At 52.9% G+C, this 19,186-nt stretch overlaps 7 protein-coding genes across 7 annotated transcripts; 6 read left to right on the plus strand and 1 right to left on the minus strand.

The window, feature by feature from the left end:
* Positions 1–136: 136 nt before the first annotated feature.
* On the plus strand, positions 137–1,918 carry AYO21_03498 (hypothetical protein; the record flags this gene model as incomplete). Its single annotated transcript, XM_022653472.1, has 1 exon — positions 137–1,918. The coding sequence occupies one exon, from the start codon at positions 137–139 to the stop codon at positions 1,916–1,918; it is 1,782 nt and encodes a 593-aa protein (XP_022514282.1).
* Positions 1,919–2,570: 652 nt separating this feature from the next.
* On the plus strand, positions 2,571–4,205 carry AYO21_03499 (hypothetical protein; the record flags this gene model as incomplete). The annotated part of the gene is made up of 4 exons (XM_022653473.1): positions 2,571–2,627; positions 2,698–3,252; positions 3,325–3,462; positions 3,525–4,205. The coding sequence occupies 4 exons, from the start codon at positions 2,571–2,573 to the stop codon at positions 4,203–4,205; spliced, it is 1,431 nt and encodes a 476-aa protein (XP_022514283.1).
* Positions 4,206–4,737: 532 nt separating this feature from the next.
* Positions 4,738–6,108, plus strand: AYO21_03500 (hypothetical protein; the record flags this gene model as incomplete). Its single annotated transcript, XM_022653474.1, has 1 exon — positions 4,738–6,108. The coding sequence occupies one exon, from the start codon at positions 4,738–4,740 to the stop codon at positions 6,106–6,108; it is 1,371 nt and encodes a 456-aa protein (XP_022514284.1).
* An 88-nt stretch (positions 6,109–6,196) lies between these two features.
* Positions 6,197–7,212, minus strand: AYO21_03501 (hypothetical protein; the record flags this gene model as incomplete). Its single annotated transcript, XM_022653475.1, has 7 exons — positions 6,197–6,214; positions 6,286–6,348; positions 6,409–6,549; positions 6,599–6,706; positions 6,755–6,904; positions 6,966–7,072; positions 7,152–7,212. 7 exons carry the CDS (start codon positions 7,210–7,212, stop codon positions 6,197–6,199), a joined length of 648 nt encoding a protein of 215 aa, XP_022514285.1.
* An 881-nt stretch (positions 7,213–8,093) lies between these two features.
* AYO21_03502 (hypothetical protein) lies at positions 8,094–10,326 on the plus strand (the record flags this gene model as incomplete). The annotated part of the gene is made up of 2 exons (XM_022653476.1): positions 8,094–8,187; positions 8,237–10,326. 2 exons carry the CDS (start codon positions 8,094–8,096, stop codon positions 10,324–10,326), a joined length of 2,184 nt encoding a protein of 727 aa, XP_022514286.1.
* Positions 10,327–12,127: 1,801 nt separating this feature from the next.
* Positions 12,128–13,903, plus strand: AYO21_03503 (hypothetical protein; the record flags this gene model as incomplete). The annotated part of the gene is made up of 6 exons (XM_022653477.1): positions 12,128–12,256; positions 12,321–12,390; positions 12,452–12,600; positions 12,652–13,057; positions 13,120–13,745; positions 13,814–13,903. 6 exons carry the CDS (start codon positions 12,128–12,130, stop codon positions 13,901–13,903), a joined length of 1,470 nt encoding a protein of 489 aa, XP_022514287.1.
* A 2,681-nt stretch (positions 13,904–16,584) lies between these two features.
* On the plus strand, positions 16,585–18,724 carry AYO21_03504 (hypothetical protein; the record flags this gene model as incomplete). Its single annotated transcript, XM_022653478.1, has 2 exons — positions 16,585–17,668; positions 17,724–18,724. 2 exons carry the CDS (start codon positions 16,585–16,587, stop codon positions 18,722–18,724), a joined length of 2,085 nt encoding a protein of 694 aa, XP_022514288.1.
* Positions 18,725–19,186: the final 462 nt, after the last annotated feature.

Genomic DNA, 19,186 nt, shown 5'->3' on the forward strand with positions numbered 1-19,186 from the left:
CTTTGGAGCATATCGCCAAGTACATCTGCCTCGAGCGATGCCTGCTGCCTGCTGTTCGAGGTATATATACCCGTGGTAAAAGCCATGACTTCGACTATGAATACCTCTACAAGTATTGCGACAAAGTCATATCAGAATGTATCTCACTCTACAAACTTTGCTTCTCATCTCTGCCTCTGCCCGAGGCGTCCTTGGTGACTTCCTGGGCCCAACCTATCCAGCTCCTACGGATCTTGCCAGCAATGGCAGTCGTGTCTCCGCGGCTTGGACGAATCTCACCTCGACTCTCAATGGGTTCATCAGGAACCCAAGCACCAATCTGACAAGCCCTGCTGGGTTGAAAAACATCACCTTCTCCCTGGGCATGTTCTCAATCCACGACGCCTCTGCTGCCAGGTCGTTGCAGTTTCATCACACGTCCGAAGAGATTGCCAACTCAACCACTGGTCTGAAAAAAGTGGACGGAAACAGCATATACCGCGTCGCCAGCATCTCCAAAATTTTCACGACCTTTGCGGGAATGCTCAATTTGAACGATAGTGATTGGGATCGTCCTATTACCGACTTTATTCCGACGTTTGCAGCGTATGCAGCGGCGCATCCGGCAGAGAATGATTCTACGCTTACTGTCGCCTGGGACAAGGTCACACTTGCTGCTCTCGCCAGTCAAATAGCAGGCAATCCACGAGACGTCACACCCTTTGACCCGGGGGACTATCTGTTTCTCGTCGGTGCCAATGCGCTGTTGAACACATTCGGGCTGCCACCTCTGAATGAGAGCGACGCGCTGGCCGCCCCTCCATGCTTGATCTCTGCACTCGCGGGAAACCGGACCTGCTCCAACAATGAATACGCAGTCGGCGCCGCAGGTCGACCACCACTGTTCCAGCCTTGGACCAGTCCAGCCTATACAGACTACGGGTATATGTTGCTTGGTGCAGCGATAGCCAACATTACTGGTACCTCGATCCACGATGTCTACCGCGAAAGTATCTTCAGCCCTCTGGGAATGGCTTCTTCATACTCCCAGGTCCCCAATGCGTCCGAATACAGCCAGTACGTCATTCCTGGCAATGTCACCACAGCGGCATTGACAGACGGCGAAGCTCTCGATGTGACCGTACCCTCGGGTGGCATTTTCTCCACCACGAACGACCTTGCGAGATTGGGTACGGCTATTCTAAATGGAACCCTTCTTGACCTCGACCAGACACGCAAATGGATGAAGCCAGTCACGCACACTGCCTTGCTCGAATACTCGATAGGCAGACCGTGGGAGATATACCGTTACACACACCCGGAGACTGGACATGTCACCGACATCTACACGAAGCTGGGCGACTCGGGCTACTTTGGCGGCTACATAGCGCTCATCCCCGACTTTGATGCAGGCTTCAGCATCATCGGCGCGAGCTCTCTACCCGAGCGTTCTCTGTTGACTGCCTCCATAGCGGACCTCGTCACTGAAAAGATGCTCCCCGCTTTGACTGCTGAGGCGCAAGCTGAGGCGCGACAGGGGTTTGTGGGCACGTACACGTCAGAAGACGAGAATCTCAACAGCACGTTGACATTGGCCATCAACCCACAAGGGAAACCCGGGTTGGTGATCAGCAACTTTGTCAGCAACGGCACGGATGTTTTGGCGAGTGGCCTTCTCGGTGACAGTCCGGTGAGGCTCTTGCACTCGATATCTGATCGAGCCAACGGACGAGTCGCGTTCAGGACTTCCTCGTTTCATGTCACCTCGGGTGGACTGTTCTCTCGACAATACAACGCCAACATTGACTGGCTCGCGGGTGACTCGCCGACGTATGGTGGCATTGGTTTGGGACTTTTCGTGTTTGATCTGGATGCGAGCGGCGACGCGGTTGCAGTCAGCCCTGCGGCATGGAGGACGAGACTCGTCAAGACGAATTAAACCCCCTACACTGGGTTGTGTCCTCACGGAAAATAGACGCATGACTCGTTGATCAAATCTCCATGGGACTTTTGGCGTACCTCTTGACCTTTTCAAAAGCCATGCGACAGAATGATAACTTGGTGGTCGACCACAGGGGATGAAAATCTCTAAAGACCTATTTAGTCTATACTATGTGAGGAAATGCCTAATAATGGTCCTAGGCTGGCCGTGTAACGAGTATTCTCCAGTGTCCTTCCGTCACCACCAGCAACGCTCCAAAGTATATGTAGTAGAATTGTGGCTATGCAATCGCTGTGCTACCAACCTATTGCCACTGGTGCCACTGTACGTCCATGGTACAGACGTACCATGCGTATTATACGTAACGCAGCGATCTGCAATGCCAATGCCAATGCCAACGCTGTGTACTTGGTACTTGTGTGCTGTCGGTCCATCCCCAAACCCCGACCAGACCAATCTCCATCGGCTCTTTCCGTCGGAGAACCAAATCGTTCCGGGAGGCCTTAAAAACACACGCTCGGTATACGTGTGTATGCAGGCACCTCTCTTTTCTCCCCCAGACCAACTAGAAAGGATATTCGTTTTCCCTCCGTTGTCGTTTATTGTCGTTGCCGTCGCCCACCCGCGCGCGCGATGGTTGCAGTCCAGAATGCCTGGTGTTCCCTCTGGACGAGGGTGCGATGCATGTCGGCAGCAAAAGAAAAAGGTATTACCCAAAAATCACAATGAGGTCCGGTGTTGATGCTAAGCTCCCACGTCTATTCTTCCCCATATAGTGTGATCCCACCACGCACCCGTGTCCGCGGTGCAGACGGCTCAATATCCCCTGCGTCGGACTCGGGAGGCGTCGGTACAAGTTCGTGTCCGACAACAACAGCAACAGGACGTCAACCACGCCGTCGGGCGAAGCTTCAGTTCAGACACCAGAAGCTGCTGGGACTGGGACGGGGTCCGCGGCTCAGAGCCCGCCGATTTTCGACATGCTCACGATATCTCGATCCCCAGTCAACGACACGGCTCGACTCGCGAGTGCCTTTGCAGATAAAATCAAACCCACCATTGGCGTCCAGTACAATCTAGCCTGGACGTACGGCGACTACCTCAACCACGTCCCAGCTCGTCTAGGCGTGAACGAGGCTCTAGATAGTGCCACCGACACCTTCTTGACGGCTTTTGCGACGCTGACGGATCCGCTCGGCACCAGAAGCAATCCCGTTCTGCTGGAAAAATACGGCCAAACCTTGGCCAGTCTGAGAAGGTGTTTGGATGACCCCGTCAAGGCGAGAAGCCCGGAGACGCTCTGCGCCATTTTGTTCCTGTGGAATTGCCAGGTGAGACTTGTCCAAGGCCTGACAACCCGGTGCCACCGTTCCTATTTTGTTGCTAACTCCCAGTCGCTCTAGCAGTTCATATGGCAACGGAACGGGCCCATCACCGCCCATGCGGATGGCGTTGCCCAGATCCTCAAATTGAGAGGAAGTGTGGACAATTGTCACGACCCCTTCGAGTCCAATCTACTCCTCAGTCTGCGTGCCGTTGTGGTGAGTCACTGTCTGGAGGCGCCAAAGGTTCTTCAGTCGCTGACATTCGACACCCTTTCCAGCTTTTTGACTCCCTCTTCAATGGCCGCATCACTTTCACCGACCAAGAGTGGGTGTCCATGTTCGATAGCCAGCTGTATGACCTCAGTCCGGAAGGCCAGGCGGTACAACGCTTGACCCGTGTGCCGAATCTGATGCGTCGAAGCAAGGCCTTCCTGATGGGGGACCTGGACTCCCGGGATCAACTGGCCGACTTGGAGAAAGAGGCCCATGCACTCCGCGCAGAACTCGAGCCCGCACTCTCACTCGTCCGGCAGCGATGGGAGAAGGTCTCGGCGAACCCAGACAGTGTGTTTCCACGAATGCCTCACCTGGCCGGCCTGGCGCACTGCCACTTCCTGCGGTCCTACGCCCTCGTCCTGGCCATTGCCATCCTCATCAACGAGACACGGCTGGCCGTGAGCCTCGACGCGGCCGAGATCTTGCAAGAGTCGCACGAATTTTCCCTCGAGATCGTCAACCTGTCCAGACTCGCATCTCCGTACCGACCCCTCGGCGCGTCTGCCCTGGGCGTCTGTCTCCTGGCCGCCGAGACCGGGGCGGCCGATGCAGAGACCAAAGAGTCCGCCAGGAGTCTGCGCATGGAGTATGCCAACGATTTCCAGGGATATCAAAACGTGGAGGCTCGTCAGGATTTGCAGTTGGTCTGTGGCCGTGAGTGGTCTCGATATCTGGCTCGGTAGATGACTTCCAGAGTTGTGTACCGGGGATTTCTCGACGCCGCGGAAGGGGTGTAATGTGTGCATACGGAGTATATTGGTTCGCTTAGAGATGGTTCGAGTGTCTAGACGTCATAGCGCTGCGGGAAACATATATTGACGAGACGGACCTTTAGAGTTAGAGGTGCCTCTAATATCCGGGATCCCTAGAAGAAAACCAAAAAGGGCCTGCAAAGGGTGTACCTGTCATGTCCATGAATGTGCGTGAGAATGAAGAGTCTGGGATGGGACAGGTCGAATTCTCAACTAGGCACATTTTCTAGCCGTTTTAGTACAGTTGTCAATTAGCAACCAATTATATCGCCACACTCTTAGACTTTCTACTGGATATATAAAGCGGCAATAGATATCTACCGAAACAGGTGGGTTGGGCTTTCACCAATTCTCAGATACTCCTGACTCCGTATTTTCAACTCACAGTCCAACTTGATGCTATGAACACCACTTTACCTTGAAGATTTGAGGGATTTTCAACCTCCTGGGCTCAATACCACGTATGAGGCTGTTTCCAACCGGCGTGGCAGCCCGGTCACACGGGGCTCACGTATCGAAATGGAGCTTTGGGAAATGTGCTATTGCTGGTACTGCTTGCCGACAACGACGACGACACTTTTCCAGCGTCAAGTCCAGCGTCAAGTCTGCTAGAAGTGATGACGTTGACGACTCCGACTCCCTGAGAATCCTCTTCTGCGGCACCGACCAGTTCAGCGTGGCCTCGCTGCAGGCTCTGGCCCAGTACTCCAAGACCCGCGGCAGCAACGTCCGCTCCATCGACGTCGTGACCAGGACCGACAAGCGAGTCGGCCGGGGCCGCAAGCTCGTCAGGCCGCCGGCCATCAAGCCCGCCGCGCAGGAGCTGGGGTTGCCCGTGCACCAGATTGACACGTTCAGGGGGTGGAGTCCGCCCACCACGGCAGCAGCTTGCAACCTGATCGTCGCCGTCTCGTTTGGCCTGTTGATCCCGCCGCGAATCCTCGGGGCCGCGAAATTCGGTGGTCTCAACGTCCACCCGTCCATGCTCCCGGATCTCTCGGGCCCGGCGCCGATCCAATGGGCCATCATCCTCGGTCGAGAGAGGACCGGTGTCTCGCTGCAGACGCTCCACCCGACGCGCTTCGACGAGGGCACCGTCCTGGACCAGACGCCGCCTCCAGGGCTGGAAATCCCGCATCCCGACGCCATCACGGCACAAGAACTCACGAGCTACCTATCTCTCATTGGCGCCCAGATGTTGGTCAATGCCATCCGCAACCGTCTGTACATCCCGCCCTACAATGCCGTGGATTCCAGCAATATGGCGGGCAAGGACCTGACGCGTGCTCCAAAGATCACGAGCGAGCTATGCGCCATCGACTTTGAGGCACTCACGAAACCCGAGATCCTTAGGCGAAACCGGGCACTTCAGTCTCTTCATGGCTTTGTGAGGTTCGGCCCCGAGCCGTCCCAGGTGCTCCGTATCAATTTCGGAGCGGACATGAGGGATATAAGAGATGGAGACGTCCCAGAAGAAGTCCGGGTGGCAGCGCAAGCAATGCCGGCTGGTGTTCCCTACGCAATTATTGCTGCACACGAGAATGTCAACGAGAGTTCAGAGCCTCTAATCATCAACGCGCGGCCAGACACGTATCAAGAGGGGTGCCAAATTGTCATTCCCACCATCACTGTCTCGTCCAGGGCAAAAGGTCCAGGCGCAGGAGCAGCCGCCCGTGCCAAATTCTTCTCACAGCCCGAAGTCTTTGGCACGTACAAGTTGTATCGTTTCTCCCACCCTATCTCTGGATTTCCAGAACCACCATTCGTTGAATGCACGGCACCTCCACCAAAAATTGGTCCCAGCGGTCTAACGAATGACAACACCCGAATCTAGTCTTCGTCAGCGACTCCCTCTGGAAGGATGGGCATTACGTGGAACTCACCGACGACAACCTGCTGGCCGGTCATAGACGTGTTCTTCGCTAGCGAAATATAGGCATCTGCGCAGTCGTCAAGTAAAGTCTGCGAAGGCTGTCAGTTGGGCAGATATTATCCGGAGAAGCGGACATACCTCTTGCTTAAGAGCGGCGCTGTTCTTAACAGCCTGGATACGCTCCTCACTGAATTTCAGGCCCTATTGGTGGTGTTAATGCCATTGTTTTGCATTCGCACGTGCAAATACAGAAAGACCTACCCATTCCGTCAGGAGAAGACCTGGCAACACGGCATTGATACGGATCTTTGGCCCTTGCGTAGAGGCGAGGCATTTCATCAGATGTAGACCTGCAGCTTTACTGGTGGAGTACGCCATTGAGCTTCCGCCGCAGCTTATACCCTGGGCCCAACTTTAGCAACTTCTCTGGTTCGAGGAAACATCAACCTACCGCAACAGAGGAAGAGATGATGAATACGCCGCCATCCGGGTTCTTGTTGAAGATCGGAGCAGCTTCCTGCATCAACACGAGGTGGGACATGACGTTGGTGGCCCAACACTGTGACAGTGAGCTAAAGGGATACTTGGCTGAGCACCATTACCATACCTTGTCCCATTCAGCATGGCTCATATCATAGATGTCTCCAAAGTTCGTGAACCTAGTCCAGCCAGCATTGTTAATGATAATATCAAGTCCTCCCAATTGCTCAACGCTCTCTTTCACTAGCCGCACAGTGTCGCTGACGACTCCAATGTCCTGGGTTTTGGTATGTCAGAAAGGGGAACCTGTTGTGTTTCAGGTGGCTCAGCTTTCTCACAGCCTGGATTACGACGGCCTTGACCCCCAGCCCTTTACACTTTTCGGCGACCTGGTCGGCTCTGTCTTTGCTGCTGACATAGTTTACGACAATGTTCGATCCTTCTGCTGCGAACTTCTCACAGATCAGCGCCCCGAGACCCCTGGCGTCTTTTTGTTAATCACATGTGTTCATGCCGGAGCTGACAGAGAACTTGCCTAGATCCTCCTGTCACCAAAACGTTGCGGCCTTTGAGAGAGTATGGCATAATGGTGGGGTGAAAATGGCTGGGTTCCTTTGGATCGGCTGGTCTCGCGTTCAGATAGCAGGGGAGTCAATTGCGTTAATAGTCCGACTCTGGCAGAGGATAGGAGGTTATTATCGGATTTTATAAATCCGGCTCTCGACTCGATATGCGGGGCTGTCATAATCGAGGCAAAGAAGACCGTGCCCTCGTCCCTGTCCCCGGAACGAGTCCGGAAAACCGCGATTAGGCCGTTGATTGCCGCGGTTGTTTGACTGGCTATGGTGTAATATTAGCCAAGGTGTTTTCCCATTGGGAGCCTCGCGAGTTTCTTCCATTGCACATGCCTCGTATACTTTGATTGAACGGTTGATGATGACTGTCGGTGCAGCCCACGAATGAAGTCGTTGTAGGTATAGGGAGATGCTAGGACTTCGCGCAAGACTACGACGGCTACCCCTGAGAATCGTAAACGTGGACACAAAGATGAGGCAGATTGTTCATCTACACCAAAGGACGATGCCAGCAGGACGAAATACAATATTCAATGAGAGGTTGGGGGGGATGACTTCCTCGTAGCATCATCGCAGTATCGCTCCTTCCCGAATGACAATGACACCAGCACTTCGTCTTGCCTGCGCCTGCGCCTGCACCTGCCACTGCATGCGTCGGGATGGGCTTGCCATGGCCATGACTTTTCCTCAGCTTTAATTCAATTGCTATCGTCAGCTCCGCGAAATATGCTTCTGCGGCTTGGTCCAGCTTCGTGGAGCCTCCAGTTAGGCTCATCCACTGACCTCCCTCTTCACCTCCTCACCTCGCTGTCGTGGGAGGCACATGGCTCAGGTGTGACCAGAAAGATAATGATCGTCCTGTGACAAGGTTTGTGTCGTTGTTCGGCCAGCATGATTTCCCACACACGATCTCGGAGCAAAGGCTCATTCTCCATCTTTTCCTTTGACACTATTCGATCGTTCAGTCGTGCCGGTTCACGACAAGGTAAGACATTCTCGAAGTCACATTATCACCGGCTGACCTTTCATTCCAGCATCTCGGATTCCCTCAAAGGATGAGCTGCGTGATCGAACAGAGTCAAGCCTCTCTTATCGATGTGATCCCAAAAATCAACCGCCAGCCTCGCCCGAGCCGACTTCCCCTGGCCATGTCGTGGAGGAATCTGTCAAGTCAACTCCTCAATCACAACAAGAACCGGGAGATCATGACGACGGCCAGCAGACTCAGGGAGATGCAGAGGCTGCCGTGCTGCCAATTCAGAGCACCCGCCGTCGAACAAATCGACTGCGTCCCAGATCGTGGCTGCCCTTTTCGCGTTTACCCCCTCAAAGTCCATATCCTCGCAGCATCTCCACTCAATTACCAAAGACCGCCAGTACTTCCACGGTCGCTCGGAGTGTCATTTCTGCTCCCGTCCTCACCAGTACCACGAATGTCACCGTGGCTCGAGCTGAAGGAGTCCATTGTGGAGAAATGTTTGATGTGGCTTTTGCTCAATCCTCTTGGAACTCGCAAGTTGGCTGGGTAGCAAGTAACAATCGGGACACTGAAGGGTCATCGCGTCACGCAAAAGCTTCCAGTGGACGTTGTGGTGAAAGTCCCGGAGGCATTGCCAATCTGACGACATCGAAACGAGGAAGGATTTTGCGACTCAGGAATGCCATCAGGAGTAGGATTCAAAACGGGACTTTACGCCCAGCAGGGATAACGGCACAGCACAAGCAAATTCCAGAGACACCTGGAGATGTGCAAGGCGATGAAGGGCCGACATTGAGGAGAGATTTGCCCCATTCGCGAGCAGAAACATTGAATCTCTATAAAGGGAAGATCAAAGGCTTCACAGGAAATGGTCACATTCGACGCAAGTCTGTGAACACCGACAAAGGTGCAGCAGAATCAAGAGGGGGAGACTTGCCTCTTCTTGGTCGCGGCGACATCATGGACCTTCCCCCGACAGATTTCGCTGCCGAACACAGCGACAATGAGTCTGGGTTTGGTTCACTCACCAGATCATTTGCCAGTGCCGTTGATAAACTGGACTTTTACTCTAGTCTGCCACGCAACATATCTTTCCTCACGTCCAGATCCTCCTTCTTCCATTCTAAGCAAGGAGGGAAAGGAGGCAACGATCAAGATGAGACGAGCCGGCAATTCCCACCAATTTCGCATTCCAAGCCAGCGCCTCCAGTCGCTCAAGCGATAGCTGCGTCATCCCAATCAGATCTCTTGTGCGGTTCCAACCCCAAGGCCCATCTTCAAAAGCCAGCCTCAGCAGCGAGACATGATGGGCCACACAATTCTCAATCACAAGAATTCGGGCCCAACCAAGAAGACCAGGCAGGCCGACAGACTGCGGTCGCGCCATTGGTGTTTTCGGCTGAAAAGAATGGCTATGTGCCTGCGGCGCCGATAGCTGGATACCCTAGAGGAGTCAACCCGCTACGTATGCATCCGCCTGGAGCCATGGCTGTAGCACCATCCGTCCTAGATCAACCATCACAAGCATTGTCCCTTGACCATAACGCACCTCTCACCTTTCCGCGGAGACACACACCAACCCCCAGTAGCGAGGACCGTGAAGGCTCAGATACGACTTCACTCGAAGACGCCCCCATCTATTCACCTTCTCTCGGAGATCTCAGCCAGTATGCTCGCGATACACCTCGCTCAGCAAAGGCCGTCCCTTCAGGAGGCAGTCGAGACCAAGACGGACATTCAGTGTCGGCCCAAAGCTCTGGTAAAAAGGATCTCGCCGCCAAAGGACAAGCCGGCACATTAAAGAAGAGCAGGAGTGGTGTGGGATTGTTCTCGAAATCCAAGTCCGAAAACACGTCCACAACCTCTACTCACAGCAGACCGCAGGCGGAATCACCGTTGTACCAACGTAGCGGTAATCAACAGGGCAACACGGACAATCCCAAAGGAAGGACGGTGAAGAAAAGTAAGAGTTTACATTTTGGAGGACTTTTTAAGAGGAAGGATACGGCTGACCTGAAGTCGACAATGGCATCGTTGGCCTTTCAACCAGCCACACCATCCCCACTTCGAAAGGTGATGCGCTTTGGCAGTCAGTCAACCCGAGGTGGCGGCAACTCTCCTACAGCACCGTCGGCAAAGAAATGAAGCGAACAAAGTACCTAGAACTCGGTACCCTGGCAAATGACCGCAGCCTAAGAGAGGCGAGACAAGAAGGTCCGAAGCGGGTCCAGGATGAAATTAGTGAGGACTGTTTAGCATGGGTATTTGATACCTCGCATGTGGTACGAGAATCAAACAAATGTCACTGCAGGATGGTCGGCATGGCGGCTCTGGATTTGGGGATGTATGTGCGAGGTAGAATGAATGATGGAATGCAGAGTAACCGAAGAATGAGCGCATGGTGGCTGGGTAATGTTCGAGAAGATGGCACCTTGTATTACTCCAAAGATGAGGTTTCCAAAAGGGGAGGCAAGCTGGACTACTTGTAATTGTATGGAGAAGATCGACAGAGGACGAGCTTCGGTTGCATGCTCTGATCTGCATATCTCTAGCCTTCCTGTCAACAACGATATCGGCGCCTCATCAAGCGTGGCGGATCCTGAGCCAGTCAAAAGCACAATCAAGGCTTCGCAGGACTATTGCCGCCCAGATGTCAATGGCCGCTCGACCTTTCAGCGACATGAGGCAAGAGATGTAATAGGTGTGAACGATGAAATGAGTAGAGATTACATGATCTTTTGCTATTCTTGATTTTTTCCGAGCTCAACCTGGGCGGTTCAGCCAGAACGGGACATCCGGGAAGTCTGGATGTCTGGAAGCCTAGAGCTCGCCTTGCGTGATCAGTGTCTGGGGTGCGCTGGGAAAGTACTAGGTACGAGTAGCTGATAATATGTGGTGGTGGTAGGTGTGGGTAGCCATTGCCGTGGCCCAACTGCGCCCTAAGACTTGCTCTGGCGGTTAATTGTGAGGCCCCAGCAGCCGGGCGTCGGACTTACCGCCTGTGCAAGTACAAAATTCACTGGATGGAGTCCTCGCCCTCTCCCCGGTTGGAGCCTCACTAAAAGCCACTCGCACTTGTAGGGATTAGGCCGGGGGACAGCCATCTCACCGCCCACCGCTGATGCTTGGGTTTGCGGTTGATGGGCTGCTACTGGGGACGGAGAAGTTGCAAAATCAACTGACGCCTACTTGCAGTCGACCTACCCGCCAGCTCACACTCACCAAATGCTATGTACTAGGCACACTCGTATTGTCTCTACTACTACTGGTTCTCTTCCTTTTCCCCCCCTCCTCCCACTTAATCTCTCACCTTCTTGTTGTCCATCGTGTGCAGTACATGACTCCCTCATTATATATCGCTTGCTCACATGTCCTGATCAACCCTCCAAGTTTGACATCAGCAAAAGGTCCAAAGGTGCTGATATCTGGCGCCAAGTCAGGGTTCCTGATCCCAGGGTGCAAGGGTGCCAGGTTCCACATTTTCCAGTGGGTGGCAGGCTGCGGTTGTAGCCATTGAGCCAGAAGAGTAATCCAGCCATTGCTGGCTCCCTGCGCAGTCTTGGCAGGAGCTGCTCGATTCTGACTGAACTCCTTGTCGAGAAACCCAACTCATCCTGCAGATGGTGTTTCCCTATCCTCATCCTCCATTGATCACCACAATATCCCGCCGCATGATCCGATAGCTTTGCTTGATCTCTTTAGAAGCGTAAGATGGCCCCGTCTTCCCACTTCTTGCTACTTGCAAAAGTACTGTTGCGTGTTTACTGATTTGTTGCAGTCACCGCGGTGGCGGAGGTGTGAACCGCCCTAAGGCATCGTTCGCACTTTGTACCTACACAGCCCTTCCGACGCCCTACCTTCTCTGCAGAATAGCATTCTTGCCGAACAAGTTCACTCCTCGCTATCCCGGTATACCACTTAGTCAGTTGAATTATTCGTCACAACCATGGCCTCGTCGTCCTCCAACGTTGTTGGGGTGCACTATCGCGTCGGGAAGAAAATAGGAGAGGGCTCTTTCGGTGTCATTTTTGAAGGCACCAATCTACTCAACAACCAACAAGTAGCAATCAAGTTTGTGAGTGTCATGTTGTCGGAACGACCATCATTGTTTACCGGTCTAACGAAATGGCGAAAAAAAGGAACCAAGAAAGAGTGATGCCCCTCAGCTGCGCGATGAATACAGGACATACAAAATCCTGGTCGGCTGCCGTATGCTACACCTATCCTATTATGAGTTTCTGTACCTGGGAAAACTGATTTTGTCGTCCAGCTGGCATCCCCAATGTCTACTACTTTGGCCAAGAGGGCCTCCACAATATTCTTGTGATCGATCTCCTTGGCCCAAGTTTGGAAGACCTCTTCGACCACTGCAACAGACGCTTCTCGATCAAAACAGTAGTGATGGTTGCTAAGCAGATGGTACCAAACACTCTCCCTCCGAAACAACTGCTGATGCTAACTTGTTGGTAGCTGTCGAGAGTACAGACGATCCATGAAAAGAACTTGATTTACCGCGACATCAAGCCTGACAACTTCCTCATTGGCCGGCCAGGGACCAAGGCTGCTAACGTCATTCACGTCGTCGACTTTGGAATGGCCAAACAATATAGAGATCCAAAAACCAAGCAACACATCCCTTATCGTGAACGAAAATCGCTATCAGGCACTGCACGTTATATGAGTATCAATACACATTTGGGACGAGAACAGTCACGACGAGACGACTTGGAAGCTCTGGGCCATGTTTTCATGTACTTTTTGAGAGGTGGGCTGCCATGGCAGGGCCTGAAGGCAGCCACGAACAAACAAAAGTACGAGAAGATTGGTGAGAAGAAGCAGACGACAGCTATCAAGGATCTATGCGAAGGGTTTCCGGGTAAGAAACCACCGACTGATTGTCTCCAACTTTCAGAACTTGTTTGCTGATTCGCGTGACAGAGGAGTTTAACAAATATCTCAGCTATGTCCGTAATTTGGGCTTCGAGGACACTCCGGACTACGACTTCCTCCGGGATCTGTTCACTCAAGCGCTCAAGAACACGGGCGAGGTGGAGGATGGTGAATATGACTGGATGAAGTTGAACGGCGGTCGCGGATGGGAGGCTGTTAAACAACATCCGTCGCAACTTCATCTGCACAACACCAATCCCCCGGCCGATGCCTCTGCTCGTGCATTGCACGGGGCGTCTGGCGTCCGAGGTTCAGATGGTCAACGACCTACGCGAGATCGAGCAGCAATATCGGCCGACCGTTTAAACGCAGCGCAGCCCCCGCCCCCAGGGTCACCAGCGAAGCCGGGAGTAGCGGCCATGGGGAAGAGCGCTCGAGATCGCACAAGCGGCGCCGCCGGGGGCAATCTCCCAAAGAGAAGCAGTGGCCTAGCGGGCCAACTGGACATGAACACGCCTCCAGCAAGTACTCAGGCGCAGTTCCAAAACAGCAACGCCAACTTGGTGAACCAGCAGGCGAGGACGAGCCCCGCAACAGGGGCCTTGCAGAATAACCAGGGCCGAACCACACAACAACAGGAACAGCAACCTGGGTTTTTCCAGAAGATGATGAAGGTGCTTTGTTGTGGTACGTGTTCCAGGCATATGATATTCTCTTGACGTGAACGCTGACGTCTCACTAGGTTGAAAATGCCGATCAAGATTATCGCTTGGGCGATCTAAATGTCACGGATCTCGACGACCAACCCTCCGTGCTTGACCACCTACATTAGTAGATTCTGCTCTGTCAGCACGGAACAAGAGGTATTCCTCTGTGCTCGAGGTCTGGACCCTCCTCTATCTGGCATCTGTTGGCTCGAGGAGAATGACCAAGACAACTCTTGCCGTCACCAAAACAGGCGGTGCAGGCAAGGCTAAAATCCTTTGACGACGGATCACGATCACTTTTGCGCATAGCATCTTTCCTTGTTTCCTCATCTTTTTCCTCGGTATGTAAAAGGGTCAGCAGGGTGTTATCTATGGCAGCATTTTTTGGGTTGGGGAGCAGGGTGTTTCCGGCGTCCGCGGCATCAAGACTATCGGCATCACCTCGAACAACGAGGAGCAGGAAAAAAAGGAAACTACAACATCAACAAGAAGAAGCAGCGCCGACTTTGGAGCAGGCACATATCAGGGTTCTCAGGTTTCTATCCCTTTGTTGAAAGGCTGGATGAACTGGTGTAAAATAGAAAAGAATTCTCACACAAGACCCAAAAAAAAGTAAGCAGGAGAAGAACCACACAAGGACGGCGGTAATGAAAAGACTAAAGATTTGCAGTATGGAATATGATGCATTCTCTTTTGATTGGAGACACACCAGAGACACCACAGCATTTGGTTCTCACACCAAGTGGGATCAAGTCACGGAACACGGCATCAAAATGAAGTCCTCACTGGTACTGTAAATGGGCCTTTATGATGGTCGGGTTTTGGTAGAGACAGAATAGCTTGGCAGGCACCCACTACACAGCCACAACATATGTACTAGTTAGAGATACAAGGACCTTGTACGAGATACTCGGGTGCTTGTCGGTCTGTATCTGGCTTGGCCCCATACAAAAGACTAGGGGGAGGATATGACGCCAATGTCTTGATGTCGATGACCATGCCAGGCACCAGGAACTGAAGCAGGCGGGCTAGCGTCACTCTTATACTTATAGTCATGGATCTGTGGGAGACACGGAGATATTCGGTACAATAGTATTAGATTATGGATTCACGACATCATCAAGCAGGAAGCAGGAAGCAGGAAGCAGGAAACAGGAAGGAAGCGGGCAAGGCACACAAAGTGACCTGAATAAGTAACGACTACTTAGGTAAGTTACCCCATATGTATCACCAGTACCAGAACCAATACCAGCACTTGTACCTACCTGGTATGTTAACAAAGCAAGGCAGACACACACTCTCCCACACTCGGTGCTGTCGGTCATTCTGGTCCGCCCAGGGCCCAAGGGGAAGGAGGGGCGGCTCAACCCAAGGCCACACCAGGTGATTGTGGCTCCTAGTATTTTAACCCGAGGCGGGTGGCATGTGGATCACGGGTAGAAACTCGACTCGCTGCACCAAAAGGCAACCCAAGGACTCAAAAAAGGCTTCTACTCGTCAGAAGATGTGGATTTGGGGGGGGTATGCTATCATGTTGCAAGAATCTCCTTGTGTGGAATTTGGCAGGTTTGTTAATTTAGCTTGATTTGGGGCTTCCACGCCTCTCACTTTTGAGTCACTGGTCGATTGCTCAGAATATGAATGGTCGGATGGACGAATGAATGGGTGGATGGGAGGGCAGGTGGAGTGATTGACGACGAGCGGCCGACAGTGGGAGCAAGGTAGGGGTATTTATTTCATCATAGAGATACTTGTACCTAAGAGTGGTGATGGGAGGTAATTAGGTACCCCAGGATCCCTATACTCCATGCGTAGGTGTACCTCGTAGGGCCCCAAGCATTGCCAGGTACTGTAGATACTAGGTACCGTCCCTGGGCTTTGCTCTTCTGCAGCTCTGCAGGGATCTTTCGGCTGCCTTTTCGCACACACTTAGAGAAATAGAGGGCCCCGGCTAGTCGATGGTACCTAGGGCAGACCTCCCAACACCCAATGGGAGCCCTCAGACTGGCTTCCCGGCGTGGCGCTTCGCTCGTTTCAAGTGTATTTCGTTAACCACCTTTCTTTAGAAGACCCTCCCTCTTCCCACCCCCCATTCCGGTATCTCGCATCTTGCATCTCACACTTACATACCTCACACTCCTCCATCCCGCTGCGTCTTTCCACTCCGGTATACTGCATATTTCGTCGCTATCCAATCTCTATACATCTTTCACCTTCCTATCGACTGTATTGCCTTTGCTTGTACGATTGTCGCCGTCGTCATCATTTGTAGACGTCTTGAACTTGCCGCCATCCCCACAACTCGCTCAATTCGCCAGCTCGTCGCCGCCCGCTATTATATCACACTCACCAAAGACCTCATCCCGAAACCACCGCGAAGGGTATCGGCTCATTTTCGCACTTTGATCGGTGTCGCACTGACCAGACAATACTGTGTCTGGAGAATTCCAATTGTTCACGGCGCTCTACAAGTACTTATATCATCATCATCCGAACTGCGGCATAGCCTCACTGCGCGGCTGAGTATGGCCCCCAGCCTGATCCGACCACGCATTCATATAAAGGCATCTTCTCTGACTTACTGCGCCACAGACTAGTTCGTAAGGTGTATTTACATACCATATTCTGACTCCCAATTGAGTCCGATCTCGAACCGTACACCGGCCCCACGACGGGTCTATACTCCTAGAGGAACCATCGTTCTCGACAGCCAGCCCCAAGCGGTTCATAATCCTTTCCATCTGGCCCCTTCTCCGCGCCTCTATTAAATCGGTGGATTGTGCCTGAGTGGGTTGTGTTGAAAAAGATGGACAATTCTCGAGGGAGATCTCCCTCGAGAGGCAATGCGCAGCACATAAGCCCTCAGCCTTCCCCGAACCACTACCCCGGCATTGTACCAGGAGTAGACCCTTCTGTTCAACAAGCTCTGACCACCGGCAAGTTTAATACCTCTGGCAACGTCTTCAACAACCCGTTCCTTGCTTCTCAGCAACAAGGCGGCCTCCAATCCATCCCAAACGAGCCAAGTTTCTATGATAACGGCCAATATCAGAACATCTATTCAGACAATCAGTTCGGGGGCCAGGGGCTGGGTCAGCCCTTTAACAGCGGGGACTTCATGTACCAGAGCGAGGATATATCCGGCGATTACAACCAGACCTATTCACTGAACCAAGCCTACGACATGAATTCCCAAACCAATGTGAACCCGGCAGAATTGAGCAAGCTATCTCCGCCGCAGGATCATCAGTCCCCGAATTTGCATCCTCCAGAAAATCACTCGTCCCAACCGGGTTCGCCTGCGTCGACAAATGGCCAGTACTACACTCCTCAGCATTCAAGAAACGCTTCCCTCGATCCGTCCAGTGCCTATTCTGGCTTGAGTTTTCAACAGCACCGGAGGGCACCCTCTGAACATAGCGATATTTCGTCCGCAAATCATTCCCCGTATCTGTCTCATTCAGAATTGCACAACACAGGAGGCGACATCAATCACTCGCCGTATCTACCCGCGCAACCGGACACAAGTAATGCGTTCGGCATGGAAAGCTTCAGTTTAGGCGACCAGGCTCCGTACCGATCTCCGAGGCTGATGCCCAACATGGAAGGCAACCAGCAGGGTCTTGGACTGGATGGGAGTGGCTTGCGTTTGGGTCAACCTCTCGGAATCCCCGTACCCGACGTGTATACTACACAACCACCTCAATACCAACCTCCCGTTGTTCCGAGTAATCATATACGGAATACGTCGGTCGTTTCGGACATTGGTCAGGCTGACCAGTTTCAACCTCCAACCATCAACATCGAGCCGGCACCGGTGTCGAGACAGCAAAGCTTTGGACCGCAAGGCGAGACTACGGAAGGTGCCTTGAGTCCTCCGTCCAACAACAGTATGCTCCTCTATACCCGATTATGATATGTGAAGAAAGCTAATCTGAGATCTAGGGGGCCGCAACCGAAGCAAATCCGACGTCACATTCACACGCCCTCTGTCAAGATCGAGTTCGCCAGGGCTGACCGCGACCAACGCCAACCGCAACAGTCTTTCTGTCCGGTCTAGCACCCCTGAAAGAGGCCAATCGCTGTCTCGAGAATCATCTCCTGGACCGGGTGTGCAATCTGGGCGAATCGACAAGAATCGCCGAGCCAGTACCTCGTCGATGGGTCAAAGCAGGGATTATATCCTCGATCTCGCCGATCCCACCAGACCAAACGCGTCTCCATCCGGGTCAAATACGAGGGTCCAAAAACATCCCGCTACGTTCCAATGCAATCTATGTCCGAAGCGGTTCACAAGAGCGTATAATTTACGATCGCATCTGCGGACTCATACCGATGAACGACCCTTCGTCTGTACAGTGTGTGGCAAAGCATTTGCACGGCAGCATGATCGAAAACGTCATGAAGGCCTGCACAGCGGAGAGAAGAAATTCGTCTGCAAAGGCGAGCTCCATTCAACACCGGGTCAGCATTGGGGTTGTGGGAGACGGTTCGCAAGGGCAGATGCACTTGGTCGACATTTCCGCAGTGAAGCCGGACGGATTTGCATCAAACCACTCCTCGAGGAAGAGAAGGCAGAAAGGCAGAACAGAGCGATGATGGAGCAGCAGCAACAGCAGCAGGCACATTTTGCACACCAGGGCGGGCTACAACCCCTTCCTCAACCGATGATGATAGGTATGGATCCCACCACAGGTGCTGGTGGGTTCGCATTGCCCGCAGCGCTTCTGCAGCAGTATCCTGCATTGCAGAACATAGATTGGTCGCAAATTTCGACTGTCGACGACCAAGGAGACCTTAGCGATGTCGGCGGTATGGGAAGAGCAGGCTTCGATGCATCAAGCGGCGGAGAGTATTATGACGAAGACATATCTGACGGCTACGTTAGTGGCACTGGCATGGATTTTTCGAACCCTGGGGCACAGCAGATGTACATGGGTAGCTGATCCCGTGACTGAGGTTGTTTTTGACGTTCGTTTGTGCGCCTTTGATCTTGCGATGATATCCCCAGTTTTGCTCGTTGTTTCCCCTTTTGCTATGGCTTCTCGTTTTTGGACTGGCCTGATGATCAGAAACGGGTTTCGGTTGTTTGATAGACTTTGTTTCCATGATCCTGACGACCACGGCGGACAGCAACAAGGGTGCAAGTGGAGGGCTTTGGATGAGCCCAGATATACCACCCCTGTAATGATGTCAATGAAATGATGCAGTTGATGGGCTCTCAAAAATGCACGAGTTCTCTCAAATCGTTCCTAACAAGCTATCCGTGACGAGACCAGAAGGGGTCCGCAGGTTGTGGATACTCAGACTGGACGGAGGTGGCGTTTCACGAACGGCATCCTCATCTGAAGAGTACGTCCGCCACAAAGGAGGTAGGTAGGTGCCATCCCGGACAAACCAGATTTGGG

This window comes from Fonsecaea monophora, assembly GCF_001642475.1.
Source record: "Fonsecaea monophora strain CBS 269.37 chromosome Unknown Scaff17, whole genome shotgun sequence".
NCBI classification, from domain to species: Eukaryota; Fungi; Ascomycota; class Eurotiomycetes; order Chaetothyriales; family Herpotrichiellaceae; genus Fonsecaea; species Fonsecaea monophora.